This window comes from Pan paniscus, chromosome 1, assembly GCF_029289425.2.
Source record: "Pan paniscus chromosome 1, NHGRI_mPanPan1-v2.0_pri, whole genome shotgun sequence".
Taxonomy (NCBI): Eukaryota; Metazoa; Chordata; class Mammalia; order Primates; family Hominidae; genus Pan; species Pan paniscus.
This window is the reverse complement of record NC_073249.2, coordinates 48,281,474-48,302,131: the sequence shown is the minus strand read 5'-3', so window position 1 is coordinate 48,302,131 and position 20,658 is coordinate 48,281,474. Positions and strand designations below refer to the sequence as shown.

Here is a 20,658-nt window from a genome sequence, read left to right as displayed (position 1 = left end):
GGATTTTATTACTCTTAATTCTACTGAAGTTCATTAAGTCTGCTACTCTCTCATTCCTATACACCTCCCTCCTGGTAGAGAAGGGTCCTGCCACCTACCTGAAGCCAATCCATCCTCCCACGCTTTGCCCCCTCCCCCTTTTCGGGAAGCTCCCTGTCCGTGATTCTTTTTCTTTCCTATATATTTAACTTCTTTCTTTCAAATGGACCCTCCCTTTGCCATTCTTAAAGCCAAAGTCTAGGCCGAGCGCAGTGACTCACACCTGTAATCCCAGCACTTTGGGAGGTCGAGGCAGGTGGATCACAAGGTCAAGAGATCGAGACCAGCCTGACCAACATGGTAAAACCCCGTCTCTACTAAAAATACAAAAAGTAGCTGGGTGTGGTGGCATGCGCCTGTAGTCCCAGCTACTCGGGAGGCTGAGGCAAGAGAATCGCTTGAACCTGGGAGGCGGAGGTTGCAGTGAGCCGAGATCAAGCCACTGCACTCTGGCCTGGTGACAGAGTGAGACTCCATCTCAAAAAAAAAAAAAAACAAAACCAAAAAACCCAAGACTCTCCCATTTTGCCTCTATCTTCTGTCCTAGCTCTCTCCTCCCTGTCACCGTCAAACTCCCGAAAGTTGTCTATATTGCTCTCTTCACTTCTTCACCCCCTGCCCTGCCACATTTGCTCTTCACCTCATCCCTACCTGGATGCACCCTCACTACTTCACCAACACTACTCTCTCCAGGGGCATCGATCTGCCACATCCAATGCTAATCTAACCCTCCTGCTCCTGACCTCCCAGCAGCACTGGGCACTGTTGACCATTCTCTTGCTTTTTCAAGCATTCTGTCCTTGGTTTCTGTGGTGCCACATCCTTCTGGGTTTCCTCTACTTCTCTGTATTTTCCTAAGCCTCCTCTGCAGATGTATTCTTTACATCAGCAAGTATAGGGTCTTCCAGTTCTCCCCACCCCCACCCTGCCACTTTCTTTCTGTGTCCTGACTGAAAATCGCAGAGCACTTTGACCGCTCTGGGACCCGCAGCTACAGGTTTTCCTCAGCAGGCTTGACCTCAAACTGGGGCCTTGAACATTCCTAGGCACTAATAAAGGTAATAGGTGTTGCCCCAAACATTGAAAGGAACTGGCCACAGCCCTGAGCCAGAATCCTTAAACCCTTATCTAAAGTCCATGCCCTGACCCCATTGCTGTGGATAAGTCTGGGTAGAACACCCCTTTTCTCTTGCTGTCCATCATGAGAATTGCTGCAACATTCTGTATAGTAAGTTTCCCCAACAAAAGCTTTGGACTGATCCCTGGCATTTAGTGCTTCTTTCTTTGGAATCGCAACCAACCCTATCTCAAGACTGTTTGGGGTAGTCCTTTGTGAGAATTCCCCTACCACAGCTTTTGGGGCAATTCCAGCTGAAGGTTCAGCAGGATGAAACAGCGAGTCATTGAATGCTTGATTTGAGTGATACCCTTGAGTATACACTCTCCCCTGGAGATCTGGTGTTATCTAAGACCACAGCTTCAGACCATCCCCTCCAATGCGTCCCAGATTTAGTTCTTCAGCTGAGACTGCTCTGCTGAGTTCCAGACCTATTTTTCCGTCTGCTTCCTTGACATATCCATTGGGATGTCTCAAAGGCACATCAAACTCACCATGCCCAAGACAAAGCTCAGGGATACTGCTCATCCTCCCCCACTACCCCAAATACTTGGTCATTAACCATTTTCTCAGTAGGTGGCACTACTAGCCATTTATCTGCATAGGCCACAAACCTCAAAATCACCCCTGACTCCTCTTGGTGGGCACTGTTCACATCATCTCCACATTTGGTCATTGACAGTGTTTTGACAATGACTGGCACATTGACGGTGCTCTCGAGAAGACTGGTTGAGATGAATGAATGAATGAATTCATCTGACCTGTAGCTAGTAATTTAAAACTAGCTTTGTTTCCTATTTCATTCCCATAGAAAAAGATAATCTTGTTTTCTATTTATTTTCCTTCTTTTACCTCTTTCATCATTTTAAACAGTCTCCTTTGTACTGTTCTATCATCTCAGGTTTTTGGGGCTGCCAGCTTCCATTGATTGTACCTGATGACTCTTTCTCAGGGTGGCTCTGTTCCTTATTTGGTTTGCAGTTTTTTGTTGTTGTTGTTTGTTTGTTTGTTTTTTTAATTGTGATCTCATCTTCAGGAAACACTTTTCCCTTCAGAAATTCTTTATGCCTTAGATTAAGAAGCATCCTTAAAGAATGGTTTATGTTTGCTTCTGTTGAGTACCCCAGGGATTTTACTTGTTTGCAACTTGATTTTTATGTTACTATCTTAGTTTAGAATCCTTGGACCATGAGAGGTAGTGTATATTGGACCCCATACCTATATAAGGCACTGATAGGATTTTGATTTTTCACTTGAGACATTTTTCCTTTCTCCCAGGGCCTCTAGCAGGAATAAACTTCCAAGCTCATTTCCTGGCCCAGTGAGATTTTGGCTTCCCTTCCATGGGGGCAGCCTTTCCAGGGCCCTGGCTCTATGTGGGTATGACAGTGCCAGTTCCCACCTCATGCAGGCCCAGGGCCCTGTCTCCAGCCCTGCACAGGCCTTAGGAACCCAGCTGCTACCCATTAGGGTTTAGGCCTAGGTCTAAAATGTCCTTGGAAGTCAGCTCACAAGCTCGCTGCTCTGGCTTTGGGTCACTTCTTTGTTTCTGCCACTAAAAGACTTCCTTTTCATTCCAGGAAACATCATTCTTATGCCTTATGCAGCAGTGTTACTTGTTTGTAGTGGGGAGGGCACTGAGTTTGTCCACCGTGTTGTTGGAACTGGTCAGTCTTTTCTCGTATCCTACTCATCTCACGGTCCAGAGCTTCACACCCAGGTGAACATCTACCATGTGGACGAGGCCGACTCACTGACCTTCCACCAAGACTGATCTTTCCAAGACTCAAGTCTGATCACATTATATCCCTGCTTTTAACTTCTCACTGGCTTTCCATTGCCTAAAGTGTAAAGTCCAACACTTTATTCACATATAAGGCCTGATATCGTTTGGATAGACAGCCCTGCCCAAATCTCATGTGGAAATGTAATTCGCAATGCTGGAGCTGGGGCCTGGTGGGGGGTGTTTGGATTGTGGGGACAGATTCCTCATGAATGGCTTGGGCCATTTCTTTGGTGTTAAGTCAGCTCACTCTGAGTTCACCACAAAACCTGTCATTTAAAAGTGTGTGGCACCTCCCCTCCCACTCTTTCTCTCTCTTGCTCCTGCTTTCGCCATGTGACATGCCTGCCCTCCCTTTGCCTTCCATCATGATTGTAGGCTTTCCAAGACCTCCTCAGAAGCTGAGCAGATGCCAGCCCATGTTTTCTGTAAAGCCTGCAGAACTGTGAGCCAACCAAACCTCTTTTCTTTATAAATTACCCAGTCTCAGGTGCATTTTTTTTTTTTTTTTTTGAGACAGAGTCTCGCTCTGTCACCAGGCTGGAGTGCAGTGGTGCAATCTCGGCTCACTGCAATCTCCACCTTCCAGGTTCAAGCGATTCTCCTGCCTCAGCCTCCTGAGTAGCTGGGACTATGGGTGCATGCCACCACGCCCAGCTAATTTTTGTATTTTTAGTAGAGATGGGGTTTCACCATGTTGGCCAGGATGGTCTCGATCTCTTGACCTTGTGATCCACCCACCTCAGCCTCCCAAAGTGCTGGGATTACAGGCGTGAGCCACCGTGCCCGGCCTCAGGTATTTTTTTATAGCAACACAAGAATGGCCTAACACAAGGCCCCCATGAGCAAACACATGTGTTGCCACTCTCTTAGTCACATGCAAAGTTGTTACGGCTTCATGAATTTACTAAACTGTTTTACGTCTTCATATCTTTGCACACACTGTTCCTTCTGCAGGATCCCCTCCTCCCTTTGACTTCCTAGGGCTTGTTTACCTATCCTTTAAGATCCACAGAGTTTCAGCATCTCTTCTGTGATTCTCCTCTTGCTGCTACCTTGTATTTACCTCTATCATTGCCCTCCTTCTATTGACTTGGAATTATTTATTAAGATCAGTCTTCCCCTCTGGCTAAGTAAGCTCCTTGAAGCCAGGAGTGGTGTATTAGTGTTCTCTGTATCCTGAGTTCTTTTCCTGTGCCTTACATGTAGGATGCACTCAATACATAGTTGGTGAAAGATTGTTGTTTTTGTAGAATTTGAACTTGGGTGCTTAGAGTTCCAAATTACTAGCAATTTTATGTCCAGTGATCTGTGATTGGAATAATCTGCCCGGACACCTGGGCAAGCACCTGTCCCAGCCTATTGCTTTTACTGACCTTGGTAAGTAACAAAGCCATGAAGAGGAAAATTGGGTATGTGGCTTTGCCACTTGAGGTCTCCGTTTTACCCCCGTGAAAGGAGCTGATTAGGTCATATAATCCAGCACTTATGGTCCATAATTTTTAGAAAATGATGTCAATATCTAATTGACCTCTTCTGCACAACCTGTGGTGCCATTGGCTGATTTTGACATCAAGCCACAGCCACATGTGCCCTCCTCCCGGCTTCACTCCGTTCCACCTCACCTTGCAAACGGGTCAGCCAGAGAGGCTGGTTGTGGTGCTCTGAGGCGATAGACAGGGTGTTGAGGGCAACGATGAGAATCACCAGCCAATAGAAGACCTTGGACTTCACGATGTCATGGCACTTCCAGCGAAAGATGCGGTTCCACTGCCTCCAGTGTCGGCTGAGGGAGGGGACAGAGGATGGCCTACAGTGCTGTGCTGTTCTACGCCCCACCTGTCCAAGCTACCTTCAGACAAACTCCAGCCATGCGTAGCCTGACCACCCCACTTCCTCCAGCCACATGAGAGAAGCTCAGGGCATGAGCTGGGGAGCCAGACTGAGTAAAATCCTCCATCTTTCACCGAAGAGTGATAATGACGTAAACCTCCAAGGCAATGGAATGAGAGGATGCACGCAAAATGCTTAGCACAAGTGCCTGGCAAGGAGCACACGCTCCGTGTGGTTTAATTTTAATTAAAGCAACTCTGAGATGCCACGTTTTGCCCCTTATCAAAGGCCACTGTTCAACAAATTAATAATATCTGAGGAGGGTGAGGGGAAATGAGCTTTGACAGTACAATCTTTTTGGGATGAATTGGCAGCACTTACCAAAATTTAAAGTCTATATGCTCTGTTTATTAATGTTTTATTATTTATTTATTTAGACAGGTCTTGCTAGGCTGCCCAGACTGGACTTGAACTCTTGTGCTCAAGTGACCCTCCCACCTCAGACTTCCGAGGAGCTGGGAGTAGCTATACCCTTTGACCCAGCAAGTCTATTTCTAGAGTTCCTTTGGCAGAAGTGGTCATACTCATCCACAACTGTTCCCTGCAGCACTGTTTGTATCGCCAAAGAGGGGAAAAATTAACTACATTATGGCATATTCATCCTGTGGAATGTTTTACATCCAAAGATACAAGAGGGAAAGTGAATCTGCTCTGAAAATTGCTCTCAATAGATAATTTTAAGTAAAAAAAGGTAAGTAACTAGATAATCCTTTATTGGATTATCCTTTAGTGTGTATTATATTCATTTATTTGACAAATATTTGGCAACACCTCATATGTGCTAGGCACTCTTCCAGTCCCTGTGGTGACAGTAGTTAACATAAACAACCCCATTATGTAAAAAATCAAAACAAAAACAAAAAAATCCTGGCACGTGTGTGTGTGTGTGTGTGTGCAAGACGGATGAAAGCACAGAAAAGATCTTAGAGGCTGCACATCTGTTACCATGGTTACCTCTTTGAAGGGCACTGGAGACCTTCATCTTTTCTTTGATGTATAGCTCTATTGTTTGATCTTTCAAAATCATAATTAAGTATGAATTTGTAAAAGGAAACAGCCAACCAAATAAACAAACCCTCCTCTTAAGACAATGGCGAGAGAGCATGGAGTGTGCTCTTGCCTCCAGCCTCCTTCCTGAGGGGCTCCCGGTTTGTGCAGCCTCTGCTGTGTACACTTTCCCTCTTCCCTCGCAGAGGTTTCCAACACGAATGACCTCACCGAGCTCTGCCCTGATCAGGGTGAAGCAGCAGCAAGCATGCTCACTGCTCCCGGAGGCTCCCAGTGTCCTTCTTATGTGCTATATAAATAGGTCATCTGCTCAGGACCCCTCTGATTGCACATTCCCCGAAGGTCTGGTCCCTGCGGAGTCCCTCAGAGCAGGAACTGGCCCTATTTTCTTAAAAAGGCGGCCTTTCTAAAGGATTAGACAAGTGACTCTGAAACCACTGAGGGGAAGTAACTGGACTCTACCCTCATGTCTCAGGGAGCTGGGGGTTGGGGGTTCCTGGGGCGGTGGGCAGATACTCACATGAACTGGATGATTTTGTTCAAGCCTGCAATTTCATACAGGCTCTCTGTGTCAGAGCCACCTTCATCCAAAGACAGTTTTCCTGGAGACAGGAGAGAAAGAGTCAGCCAGCCTTCGGGGACCCTCTGGGCTGGACACACCTAGGCTGGGCACCCAAGACAAGGGCCCATTGACCAGAGATATCTGCGACAATGGGTCCTAGGTAGGCCTGGATTGCTTCGTGCTTTCCAGAGACTGAGAGTTCCAAGAGCTAAAGAGCCCACTTTATCTGCAGGGGAGGGGCTGTGAGGATGGGCAGCAAGTACCTTTGGGAAGAGCTCTGGTCACACCTGGATCCTACCATTTTGAGCCATTTTGCTTTAGGCAAGTCACTCACCCTCAAAGGACTAATGTTGGACTTGCTCAGTGGGCCTGATTGCAAGGTATGACTCAGAGGTGGGAGTGAGAGAGTGGGGTGAGTGCTGACCACAGCCTTTGGGCCCAAACCTTCTCTGAAGTCCTCAACGTCCATGACCTCGCCCTGCGTGATCCAGCTCATGTAGCCCCGAAGGTCCTCATCTAGTTGCTGCTTCTCCCGGAGCTTCTGGAAGGTTCCCCTGGACTTGGCCTTCTCCCGCTCCTTGGTGAATTCCCTGAAATGAGATGGGGGAACCAGGAGAGCAGGAGAAGAGGGAACAGTGTCAAGGAAAGACTGAGCTTCCTGAGGACAGACAAGCCCATTCTGGAGCGCTCCTTTTTCTGGCCCCAGGGTGTTGCCTGGTGTCCAGGTGCCCCTGAAGGTGGCTGAGAGACAGCCCCTCTCACTTCCCGCTCACCTGTCCCCACCCTCCAGGAACATCCTGGAGCACTCCTTACCCCTTCCTCATTTCTTTCTTCTCATCCATCTCATTGTCTCCTGCCTTGTTTTGGGGTTCCCCTTGCACATTAGAGGTTAATGACGAGGCAGTAGTCCATTGCCTAACTGAATCAGCCACGGAGCCTCAAATTGGCCATACTGCCCCAACCCTTCAAACTACCTTAGAAATTTAGTTTTGTACAGACCAAAGGCCTGGGGAAAATTCTCCTTGGACTCCAAGGAACCAGTTGGCATGGCTGGAAGAAAAGGACCCAAGGCTCCGTGAGGGATCTTCAGGCCAGCAGAGGGCAGCCCTGGGCTATGGCCACCTGCCCTGTGGGGCAGGAGGAAGAAGACAGCACAGGCGTAGGCTCTGAGGAGCTGCGCCTGGCAGCCAGGAGGGGTTGGCCCACAGGGCAGGTCGAGTTGCCCTGGTCAGGTGGGGTCCAGGGAGGGGCTCTTGACCATTTTGTGCCATGGACCCTTTGAAAGTCCAGTGAAGCCTATGGATCTCTCTTCAGAATAATGTGAAATGCACAAAATAAAACCGTAGCATGACAAAGAAGCCAGTTACAGTTAGGCTTCACTTAATGACTGGGATGCGTTCTGAGAAAGGCATTGTTAGGTGACTTCATCTCTGTGCAGACATCAAGAGCATACTTGCACAAACCTAGATGGGAGAGCCGACTACACATCTAGGCTACATGGCATAGCCTATTGCTCCTAGCCTACAAACCTGGACAGCATGTTACCATACTGCATACTGTAGGTGATTGTATCTGTGGATCTAAACATAGCTAAACATAGAAAAGGTACAGTAAAGATACAATCTTAGCCCACCACTGTTGTGGATGCAGCCCGTCATTGACTGAAATGTCATCATGCAGCACATGACTGTATGTTAAAATATAGTTATCAAAATGCAAAAAAATTGTGATCAAGTAATACATTTGCTTTTTCATTAACTCATTAGCAAGATCTAGCTGCAGGTTTGATATCTACCATAATTTCAAAGTATGGAGTAGTTAGTGTAAATACTATTTGCAACAACTGTAATGTGACATGATTTCTATTAGGACAAGTCGTAGGCCCTGCTAATAGCACTGTGGTTTGTTGCCTATGTTCATTACTAAAGGAAACACTAAATTTCAGTTACAGTTGTGAAAAATAAAGATAAATGTTTCCCATGCAAGTTTACAGACTCCCAGAATTCTATCTATAGACTGCCTGGAAGGAAGCTTCTGGAATGGGATGATACCAATGGGGAAGAAGGCTGATGGTGACTTCTAGCCTCTCTGCTGTGCTTGGGTGGGTGGAGGGATGACAGCGGGACTGTCTCAAAGAGAACAGCTCTCATTAATAATGACCATTAGTATTTAGTGCTTATTTTGTGCTGGACTCTGTTCTAAGTACTTTCTATGTATTAACTTATTTAATCCTGACAACAACCCTATGAGATAGATACTGAAATAATTCTTAGGTGGCAGATGTGGAAATTAAGGCACAGAGAAGTTAGGTAATTAGGTAAAGGTCACGCAGCCACCAAGCAGTAGTGCAGGGATTTAAATGTGGGCATTCTAGCTCCAGAGTCTGTGTGCTTAACCGAAAGCCCCACCGCCTCTTAGTGCTGAGGCTCCACTTAGGCACCCCCGGGGCCAGGAGGCTGGAGTTTCAGGGGCTTCACTGAGGAGTGTCAAAACAGAGGGACGGGAGGGGTGAGAATGGGGGAAGACTTGAGGAGGAGGAAAAAGGCAAATTAAAAATTGAAGGGCTCCTGTGTGCCTCTCCTCTCTTCCTGCTCACCAGGAAGGAAGCGCTCTTGGCCCAACTGAGATGACAGGGAACCCAGGGATGAGCCGAGGGCCTGACTCACAGCCCCCTGCCCTGCTCCACTCCTTCCTCCTCCTCCCTTCTCTCCTCCTCCTCTCCACCCGCCCCCCACCCCTCCTGTTTCTTTTCCCTCCGTTCCTTTTCCTTCCTCCTCCTTCTCCCCTCCTCCTCTTTCTCTTTTCTCCCCTGGCTACCTTTGAATTTCTTACCCACTCAGGACACCCAGCACCAGGTTGAGGATGAAGAAGGATCCCAGCAGAATGAGGGTGACAAAATAGATCCAGGGCCACTCATTCCCGATGGCATCATTGACCTGGTCAGGACAGAAGTGTGATCCTCTGAGTTGAGGGCTTGGTTCCTCTTCCCCAAGTCTGCTCATTAAGACTCCACCCAACCCTGGGGGACAAGGAGAGAAGCCACCCTGGGATATTGAGGGGACATTTTTCCTAACCTGAGGACTAGTCTGGAAGGACTTTTCCAGCCTGAGGACTAGGAGCTGGTCTGGAAGGATCTCCCTAGGGAGACCTTGCTGACTGCCTACCTGGCCCGGGCAAGACTGACCTAATTTCCCTCCAACCAAGAGTGTCTCCTATCTGCCTCCCTCACTTGATCTCCCTCATAGACTCTATCTCCAGTTGATTTATTTAAAGCCAAGATTTTTCAAATGAACAACGTCTGTGACCCCGGACAAGTCACCTAACATCTCTGAGCAATATTCCCAACCATCTAATGGCGATAATGACATGGGCTATCTCTCCTCACAGGCTTGATACAGAGGTGAAATCATACATGTGACAGTCCTTTGACATTTTAAATAATTTGCTCTCCTAATGCACACTTACAATAAATATTTGTACTAATCCTTTGTATTTGCAAAGCATTTGACAGTTTTACAATCCCCCCACCCCCACAATAGGTGGAGTCATATTGTGGTTAATTCTGGATTGGAGCCAGGGGGATCAGAGTTCGATTCTTGGCTCTGTTGTTCACTAAGTTCTTAACCATGGGCAAGTTACTTTAATCTCTCTGAGCCTCAGTTTCTTTATCTGTAAAATGGGAGCAATGCCTTCCATCATTGAAGGATGAAATAAGAAATCTAGCTCTTAACAAACACCAAATAAATAATATACTCCAACAAAGAAACTCTTATGGAGTGTTGACTGTGTGCCGAGCACTGTTGTAATTCTCCCACTAACTCTGATATAGACAGTATTATTATCCTTATTTTATAGGTGAGGAAACTAATATCTAATAATAGTTATATGGGAAAGCAGTCTTGCAGAGGCAAGGAAAAAGACTCAAAGGGCCCTTCGTTCCTCAAAAAGTCTGAAATTCTAAGCCATCAGAATTGAGTCACTCACAGCCAGGTTTTTCCTGGTTTCCATTCTTCACCCGCCCCTTGGATCCTGCACAGACATATTGTATCATGGGGATTTCCCCATAGGATGCTGGGGCACATACCTGGGAACCAGAAAGGGACACACATCCTGTATAGATTCCCCAGGGAGGAGCAAGAGGGAGCTGTGGTCACTCAAGTCACAGACTGGCCTCCTGTGTGGACTGGCAAGCCCTCTCTCCCCACTCCCTTGCAAGCCTGTGGGTGAAGGGAGATGGTTCTGCAGGCACGGGCCCAGACCCACCCAGTAAAGGACGTCAGTCCATCCCTCCATGGTAATGCACTGGTACACGGTGAGCATGGAGAAGCCGAAGTTGTCGAAGTGGGTGATGCCGTGGTTGGGCCCTGGCCAGCCGCCCCGGCACTCACTGCCATTGATGGTGCACCGGCGCCCTGAGCCCGTCCTGGCGCAGGGCGATGGCTCTTCATTCTCCACCGTGGCCACGATATCTGGAGGCAGAAGGCAAAGGGAACATCAGACAACAGTAGTAGGTGGACAACGACAGGAGGAAAGGTGTATAAGAGCAGTTTAAGAGAATTGAGCAGTAAGTCTAAAGACACTCTGCCGAAAATGCAAAAGACAGCTTCACATGGAGCAGACGGTGACAGTGAAGAGGAATGCCTTGGGCTGAGGATGGCTACAGGCAGCGGGAACTATGTCTTGGGCCCCTGGGCCTCATGGCAGGGTCGGCTTCTAGGATTAATTGTCCTAAGCAGTGCAACCCGTGAAAGAGGAGTAATCTGAGTGTCATTTGTCCCTACAGAACTTTAAAAAAGAAGGCAGCTGCCTGGCTGGAGCAGGGCTGGAGGTGGAGGGCTCACATGTTCTGACTTGAGAGTTCTGTCTGGGAGGTGAAATTGGAGAAGCTCCAAAAGCACTGGGCAAAGCTTTACAAGATACCCAGCTGACGGGGCAGGGGTCTGCACTTAGGGGAAGTTCCCGCCAGGCCCGAGCCTGCACTCTCCTTTGTTCCCCTGGATGATGCTTTCTTGTCTCTAAAATCCTGTACTTCTGATGACATCCTGCATCTCCTTTTATCTTAGGATGTTTTACAGTCTCCTTTTGTGTTCAGAGATTAGATTGGCTCACCAGAACTGGAACACCCTGCCTTACCCATATTTATCTATTTACGGTGTAGGCTCAATGCTCTGAAGATGGAAAGGAGAGGACATTGATGGGTCTGTGGGGGCCCTGACCCCATGAAGTCAGAAGCCCCAATCCGAGAGGGGCTTTTGAGCACTGCTGCTCAGCATTCCTCAAGATCTCATGAGAACACCAGTGAGACCTCCAAATTTGGGTTGAAGGTGTGATCAAAGGTCACCTCCTATCCATCCTGATAATGCTTATGATAGGATGTAGATTGTGGTGGTGATGGGAGGAGGCTGAAATGGGAGGGGTCTAGGAATATAATCCCTGAAAGCTGGACCAGAGTTTACTCTTGTGAGTTGGGTTTAGGACTGGTGTTGACTGTCCCTTTGTTGTCAGTGGTCATGAGGAGGTGAGTAGAGTCTTCTGAGACACTGAAGGCCTAGAACAGTTATTCTGGTGAGTTCAATGCCAGGGCTTATGGAGGAGGCTAAGTCCCAGTGAGCTGCTGGCAGGGTAGAGCAGCCAGTCTCAGAGTGGGACCCGAGATTCTTTCAGGGTATTGGCCTGACCAAAATGATTTTCACAATACTGCTAAGACGTTAGTTGCCCATCTGTCTCTCATTCTCTCAACAATGTAGACTGGAATTTTCCAGAGGCTACATGAGTTGTGATTTGGCAGCACACACACACAGAAGTTGATGTGAGAGTCCAGCAGCCTCTATCAAGCCAGGCAGTGAAGAGATTTACAAAAAGTGTAAAATAGCGTCACCACTCTTCTCACCAAATATTACTGGTTTTGGAAAAATCTAGTTATTTTTTATTAGAAATATACTATTTATGTTCTCATGTCATGGGTTTCTTACTGTTCTTTAAAAGTGAATTAATAAATTAATATTGTGACATGTCCCTCGGTTTTCATTTCTCATACCATGAATATCAACAGATCAAAACCTATATAAACAAAAGCTCTCTGAGGTCCTCAGTAATTTATATGAGAGAAAAGGGGTCCTGAGGCCAAAAAGTTTGAGAACTGCTGCTTCAGCTCAAATATATCTGGGCTTCAATGTAGGTTATTTCTGGAAACTCAACAAATGACTCCATTTGGCTCTTGGGTGTTTTTTCTGAGGTCCCATTCAGACCCTATTCTGGGTGCCTGCTCTGAGGATCAGCTCAGACTAAAGCTAAAACTATGCGACAGGAAATGTACACATAGAAATTCAGGCTTATCCCATGCCTGTGTCTCCATCTGCCACAGGTCCAGAGAGCCTGGAACATACCACATTGTATGTGGGGTAGGGGGTGACGGTGTTTCAGAACCAGCCATGGCCCAGGCCCCTGCTCACTTTCTTGGCTCACTGACCCCAGTAGAGCTGTACTTCCTCCAAGTCCCCCTTATCCAGGAGAAACCCATTCTCAAGGTCAACAGATGTGGGCGGCAATGGCTAAGCTCCGGGCTCCTTCACCAGGTAGGGTGGCTCCCCCTTCTGAGCCATCCTAGGCCCTGCCCCACAGCCCCACTTTCCCTGGGAGCTCACCTGTGCCAGTGAAGTAGCAGGTCTTGTGCATCTTGCCCTTGAAGAGCTCCAGCCCGATGATGGCATAGATGATGACCATAAAGAGGACAAGCAGGGCGATGTGGAAGAGGGGGAGCATGGCCTTGAAGATGGAGTTCAGGACCACCTGCAGGCCTGCAGAGGCAGGCAGGGAAGGGAAAAGAGGAGTCACCTCTGTTTGGTCTCATGGCCCTCCCTCCCTATAAATCCTGGGAAGCCCCTGAGATGTCAAGGTAGGAAGGAGACCCAGAACTGGGGGAGAAGGGAACAGGAAGGGAGAGGAGAAAGGGGTCTGCAGGGACACTGCCACCCACTAGGCACCCCCGACACCAGCCGGAGGGGTCTGAGCACTCGGAAGGCTCTGAGGGCCTTGACATCCAAGCCGGCTCCTTTGCTGCTCATTGGGGCTGTGTGGCTTTGGATGACGTTAACCTGTTCCAGAATCACGGTGAAGACCCTAGAATGGAGAAGAGGGAGAGAGGGGGTCCAGGGGTTGGAAAAGCCACTGCCCCAGTGGTCTGAGGCCCTGTGTCCTGTCCATGCTTGAGCACCTGTGGAAAGGCCTAGGGGAGAGACGGCAAATACGGTTCATCAACTAACAAATGATCTGATCATGCTTATCTGGGGAATTTCACTTAAAAGGATTCTGACATCAAGTTCATACTCAGTGAAAAGAGTATGGTGCTCCACTTGTGAGGTCTACTTTGGGTGCTGAACGGGGGTGAGGTATGTGTGCCACAGGGACAGTCCCTGGCCCTGGGGCTGAGTACCCCCAACACGGGCTGGAGGTTACCTGTACATAGTCAGTGGTGACCCAGAGAAGAAACTCCACAGCAAGTTCTCCCTCAGTGCTTTTCCTCCTGGCTGCACTTTTTGATAATGCCCTTTATTTTCATTATCAAAAAGTAGGAGGCCTTTTCCTACTGGCCTCCTCTTCCTCTCTTAATTTACTCAAATTTCCATTATCCTTTGAAGTCTACCTCAAATTCCTTCGCCTCCAAATACTTCTAACGGCAGAACTCCCTGGGACACATTGTGTATGAAACAACAACGCGCTGTGAGGTACTGCTTTCTGCACTCTATTATTCTGTACGCATTTGTCTTGGCTTCCAACCAGGGCAGTTTGTAAAAGGCAGAGGCAGATTCACAGAATTCTTCTATTTTCTCTACTGAGCCAAAAGTAGCACTGGATGGTTAGCAGGTAACCAACACCATCCTTATGGAACTGAAGGACAGCATACTGGTTGAGCATGCAGCCTCTGGAGCCGAGACTGCTTTGGCTTGAATCCCAGCACTGCCACCAGCTAGCTGTGTGACCTTGGGCAAGTTGCTTGACTTTTCTGTTCTTTAGCTTCCTTATTTATAAAATGAGGGAAAACAGGATTGTGGCAAGAATTAAATGAGAGGGTACATGTAAGCACATATTAAGTGCTTGATAAATGCTATTGTTATCATTATGTGGTAGTTACTCATGGTAATGCTATGGGTAGAGATATGTTCCTTCTAAATTCATATGCTGAAGCCCTAACCCCTAGCACCTCAGAATGTGGTTGTATTTGGAGACAGGGTCTTTAAAGAGGTGGTTAAGATGAAACGAAGTTGTTAGGGTGGGCCCTCATCCAATTTGACTGGTGTCCTTATAAGAAGAGGAACTCTGGACACACAAAGAGACACCAAGGATGCACAGGCACAGAGGAGAGACTGTGTGAACCCAAACCTGCCAGCATCTTGACCTTGAATTTCCAGACTCCAGAACTGTGAGAAATAGATTCCTATTGTTTCAGCTTCCCAATCTGTGGAATGTTATTATGGCAGCCCTAGCAAACTAATACAGGTTAATAAATGTCCGTTTTTGTGAACCCAAATAACAGGTACTCAATACAGGTCTGTGGAATAAACTAATACATGACAGAGGCTGAGAAACTTATGAACATCCAGAAACTGCTGGCCAGTGGAAACATCCATATCATTTCCAAATTTGTGTGATGTGAGGAGGATAATGGAATTTATAGCATCTAGCAGGGGAAGGAGATTTGACCTGCGGGCAGGGTCGGGGGCAATGATCCACTCTCCACCAACATGGACAGCTCCCTTGCTGGGCCGGCCTCTAACAGAGGCTGCTCCATGCAGTGGTTAGCACAATGCTGGAATCCCACCCCACCTCTAAGATGCTGATGGTGGTGGCAGTGGGCACACAGTCCTCAGTGAGGGTCTGACCTTCAGTCTCCCCACACCCAGCTCTCACCCCAGGAAGACAATGGTGAAGTCCAGCACATTCCAGCCACTGCGCAGGTAAGCGTCCTGGTGGAATAAGAAGCCGTAGGCAATGATCTTCATGGCGGCTTCAATCGAGAAGACAATGAGGAAGAAATACTCCAGCTTCTCCTGTGGGAGCAAACGTGGTCACAGCATGCCTCTGTGCTCTCTGAGTGCACCCTTGCTCTCTTCCCTGCAGCCGTGCTGTGTTCCCTGCTGTTGCTCAGGTACGCCCACCTCAGGACGTTTGCACTTGCTGATGGAATGCCCACCCCCCCACTCCACATCTACATGCCCCCACACTGCCACTCCCTCACTTTCCACAGGTCTTTACTCCAAATTCCTTCACTGAGGCCTTTTCTGGCCACTAAGTGTAATGCGAGCCATCTCCAGCATTTCATGTTCCTCTCCTCTGCTTAATTTGGTCTTCTTAGCACTTATCCTTAGCTTAAATACCATATCTCTATATATATTATACATACAAAATCTTGTTCATTATCTATCTTCTCCACTAGAATATAAACTCCATGAAGCATGGGGATTTTTGTCCATTTTTTTTTCATTACTCGACTTCCAGATATTAGAATGGGTTGAATAAATGAAGGATCTGAGGTACCCAAAATGAAAGTCCCCAGGTGGTTTCTGGCTTTGGCACCTTTATTCTCTCACCATGCAGGGGATGGATGGTAGGAGATGGGGGTGGATTACTCAGAACTCCAGATGCCTTCCCTTGCTGGGCAGTGTTGCTCTTTAATTCATTTTCCTTTAGGGTCCCCTGCCCGTCCCACCTGCCCTCACATTGGCTTCCTTTAGGCAGCCCCTTAAAGGCCGTGACACTATTACGCAGGGTGAGTGGAGTGTGGGGTACACTGTGTGTGGGGAACACAGGTAAGAGGCTGAGGTTTCAGCTCAGCCCCACCCTGCAGAAGGCCCGGCCGACACTCCAGGCCCTGTCCCCGTAGCCTGATCCTCTGGGTTACCCTATCCTTGGCCCCATCACCTTTCCCCCTCTTCTGGGCCCAGGTGAGAGCTATTTCTAACTGAGGAAGCAAGTCTCTCTTGTCAGGACTCCAGGCTGAAACTGCTCTCCTTGCAGCCATCTGAACCCTGGCTTGGCAGCTTCTAAGAGCTCTGGCCTCCAGGCCTTCCCAGATAAGCACAGCCTCCCGAGGGGGTGCTGACCCAGCCTGCAGTCTAGGCCAGCCTGCAGCACGGCACAGCTCCAGGAGGTGTGTGTGTGTGTGTGTGTGTGTGTGTGTGTGTGTGTGTATACATATATATACATATATATATATATACACACATACATATGTATGTGTGTATATATATATACACATATATATGTATGTGTGTATATATATACACACACATACAGATCTATCCTGATTGGTGCTCTCTGGAGTTACACAAGGGGTTCTGTACCCCCACAACCCAGCCCCATCACCATTAGTCTGCAATACTCACACCCATGGAAGCATCTCCTGGGACCAGGGGCCCACCCCATCAGCACACTGCGGAGGCGTCATTCATATTCACAGTTCCTTAGCTGCGGAGCCAGACTGGGGAACTGGGCACTCCATTAATGATATGGAAGATAATTTATTTTTACTTCCAAGTGAGTAGGTATGGGAGGCAAGGGAAGAGGTCCCCAAATGGCTCACTATTGTGGATATGGCTCCAGAAACCTCCAAACTTGTCATTCAGAGAATTTTCCTGAAAGCATGATTTTCCCCTTCCAGATAGAAGGGAAAACTGCAACATACAAGGACTAGACTTGCTTTTCTTAATTTTGCCCTTTGTTCCTTCTATTAATTTGTGATCCCAAAGCTTTCCCCTTCTTCCAGAAAATGGTAATATGATGATTAAAATGCAAAGCCATGCCATTCTGTGAAAAGGCCTGTTGATGGAGACTGTGCTTGGCACTCTTGGGGAATCGTGGGGCAGCCGCTCCAAGGAGGAGAGCTGCAAAGGGAGGTCTTGGCACCCTCCCTGGCAAGAGGAGTGGGCTGGAGCAACTATGGAGGGATCTCCCTGGAATTGGGTGAGTGGTCTCCCCTCCTCTGTAGGACAGGTTTCCTGGGAGTCAGGTACACCATTAAGGAAAAAGTGTAAGGGAGGAGAGTGAAGTCAAGGCAGCATTTACAATTTCAGGTTGCTGCAACCCCAGGGGGATAGACAGAAGTGGGGTTGAGGCAAGGAAAAACAGGACCTGAAATAGTTTCAGTGCTCACAGGCTGGGCGGCCAGCCATGAACACCGGAGAACTGCCTGCACCTGCCACTGCCTGTCTGGCTGCAGCCTGGCTCAGAGAGAGCTTGTCAGGGGCTGTGGGCTTCAGATGAGGTCACTCAGTTTCCTCAGCCTGTTAGCTCCAAGGCCTGCCTCTTTCCACCATACTCCCTCCAGCCCAACCCTGGAGTGCCTGGAATTAAAACTCAGTACCATACAATCCCTGTGTGTGCACACAGCGTGAGCCCTCATTCCGGAGGAGAGGGAAAAGGGATGTGTCCACTCTTGCATCATAGGAACAGTGTCATCAATGTCACACTGGGTTGGCTGACAGCCTCTGCAGCCTGGGCTCAGTCTTCCATGGAAAAATGAGGGATAGTCATTCCACAGATATTTATTAAGCTCTGGACTGGATGCCCTGGGTAAGACCTGGCTGTCTCCCCAAGATCAAAGTCATCAACCTTCCTAAAACATCCTAATTTCCTGTGACACCCCCAAGCATCCATCGTGGGCAGGTGGGAGGCAGAAGATGTATGGTGTGATGGTTACCAGCTCTGCTGCTTTGGGCAAGTTCCTAAGCTTCTGTGAACCTCAGTTTCCTCATTTGTAAATCTGAAATAATGAGAGCTACCTTGAAGAGTCATGGTGAGGATTAAATGGCACCTTGTGAGTAAGTGTCTACCCCTGCCTGGCATGCACCAAATGCTGAATACATCACAGCTATTCTTATGAGACACCTGGGCCCTTGGTGAAGGTCTGTTTTCTGCCTACACTGTGTTCTATTGGTTTCCATTATGTTCTATTGGTTTTCACAGAGCTGTTGTTTGATGTAATGTCTGTGGGTGGTCACCAGGGCTTGGCTTCGACCCACCTCACACTCAATATGTTTGAAACGGAACTCCTTCTCCTGATAAACCTGCTCTTTCTCATGTGTCCCTGTCTCAGCCAAAGGCACTCAGTGGCCCAAGCCAGAAACCTCCAGGGTCTTTCTGGACTCCTCCTCCCTCTTGCTCTCCCCGGGTCCCAGTGTCCAGCAGGTCCGGGCCATTCCACCCCTACCGTCTCCTGCATCCAGCTCCTCCTCTTCGACTGCCCCTGCCATTGATTGCTCTCCCCTGCCTGCAGTGGTCCACCGCCACCCACGTCTCCTCCCCTGAGCCCTTCTCCATACAGACCCGGCTACTGCCTTGCTTGCAAGTCTGCAATGGCTCCACAACACCTACCAGAAAAATCCAAATGCGCTTCCGTGGCATGCAAGATCCTCCATAACAAGACCCTTGCTGATCCCTCTGGCCTCGTCACCAGCCTGCTGGCCACCCCGTCAATCATGTGGAATGACTTTCAGGTCCCTTAGCTCTCTAGCTGCCCCAGCCTCCACCTTTGCTCATCCCGGCCCCTCTGCCCAGAGTGTCCCTGAGGCCCACTGTCCAAGTAGACCTCTTGCCTCTTACAACCCTCTGACCCCCCACAGGGAGCACCAGCTCTGTGTCCTCACTGTCCCCTATAACCCTGTGCTTCTCTTTGCTGCCTCCTGACAGACCGCAGCTTCCTTGAGGCCACATCATCCTCACATGTGTTTCTAACTGTGGGGATTCTCCATGGTTTCTCTGCCCCAAGAACAGGTGACATTCCCTCATCAGTAATAGCATTTGGGCTTGGGGGCCAAGGTCACTCTCCAAAGAAGCCCTCTCGGAGTTGCTGCTGGTGGTGGGTGAGGGGAGGTTTTATGGCTTGAGAAGGCACCGCCAACTGGTGATTCTGATGCCCTTCCCTCAGTGGCATATGGTCCCCCGACACAGATGAAAATATTTTGGGCTCAGGGCTTCTGCCCTTGCTGTTCTCTCTGCCTGCAATGTTCTTCCCCAGATATCCTCATGACTCACTTTTTTCTTTCTTTCAGGGCCCAACTTGAAGGTCACTTTATCACTGAGACCTTCCTGGCTCCCACCCCCCAACTGTCTATCTTCTTAGCCTGATTTGTTTTTGTTTTTAGCTGTTGTCAAAACTTGACTCGCTATATATTTGTTAATTTATTTGACCCATCTCTCCTGACCTGAATATAACATCATTGAGAGCAGGGACTTAGCTCTGTTCACTGCTGTGTCAACTGCATCTAGAGCAGTGCCTGAAAGTCTGTGATGGAATAAATGAACCAGTGTCCCGGGGCACTGCTGCTAGAGGTGCAGGCTGTGGGCAGGTGCGGCTGCACACCGTCGCTATCACTCTGGGATGAGGTCAGTGTAGGCATTGAGTAAGCATTTGGAAAATTCTATGGCAATCTGCAGCCACTTCCATGCATGTGGGTGGACTATAGACCATTCTGGGTTTGTCAAAGTCACATGGCGAATCCCAGCTGGCACACACACACGAAGAGAACAGTGTCATCAATGCAGTACACCCATGCAGTAGGACCATGTATCAGGCCATGATGGAGTAGAAATTAAAAACGACGAACTGTGGTCTTTCCCTACAGATCATCTGAGAAGCTCTGCTATAGAATGCGTCATCCTGCCCAGCACACAGGAGGCTCTCAGGCTATGTTTGTTGAATAAATGAACAATGGAAAGTCACAATTTCTGCTCACCTTCGAACCAGGTGCAGCCTTGGGATCTGCATTCCTAAGAAGAGACACTGGACCTCAGGCCCTGACCCCAGAGCAGGAGGGCAGTGGCTGTCCCTGACCCCCGATCTCTGAGCTCAGGGGAGGACAGTGAGCCCGTCCAACTTTGTGAGGTGAGAGCTCCCTTACCTCAGCCCCCAACAAGGGCCTTTATTATTAAATGTCCCCTTCAAGGAAATTCTCATCCTTCCTCTAACTGGTGCTCCCTGGGGCCACACTTAGCTGGAGGTTGGCGTGGTGTGTGACCCCTGATGCACAGGCCTTGCACCTGCTCCCTGGGGCATTGAAGCCAGGTACTTCCAGAGTCTTGGGTTGAAAAAAGCAGGGCTGGGACCGCACATCCCCTCACCCTCCCACTGCCTCTATTTTCAGGCTGAGTCTGCTATCTCCAAGGGTCAGCCAGTCCTGAATACTTCTCCTCCCCTGGCCCGCATGGGGCTTTGTGGGAAGATGGTGAGAGCTGGTTGGGCTTTCCTCCAAAGGGATCTGC

The 20,658-nt window shown here is 48.6% G+C and overlaps 1 protein-coding gene across 1 annotated transcript in view; it reads right to left on the bottom strand.

The window, feature by feature from the left end:
• Positions 1-20,658, bottom strand: part of CACNA1S (calcium voltage-gated channel subunit alpha1 S) — a 73,070-nt gene that overhangs the window by 39,094 nt on the left and 13,318 nt on the right. The window contains exons 3-10 of the mRNA XM_055109934.2: positions 15,310-15,449; positions 13,379-13,521; positions 13,047-13,199; positions 10,666-10,871; positions 9,235-9,338; positions 6,847-6,992; positions 6,361-6,442; positions 4,565-4,725 (exon numbers count right to left, since the gene is read on the bottom strand). Of these exons, the coding sequence (XP_054965909.1) occupies positions 4,565-4,725; positions 6,361-6,442; positions 6,847-6,992; positions 9,235-9,338; positions 10,666-10,871; positions 13,047-13,199; positions 13,379-13,521; positions 15,310-15,449 (1,135 nt within the window). The remainder of the gene's footprint in view (positions 1-4,564; positions 4,726-6,360; positions 6,443-6,846; positions 6,993-9,234; positions 9,339-10,665; positions 10,872-13,046; positions 13,200-13,378; positions 13,522-15,309; positions 15,450-20,658) is intronic.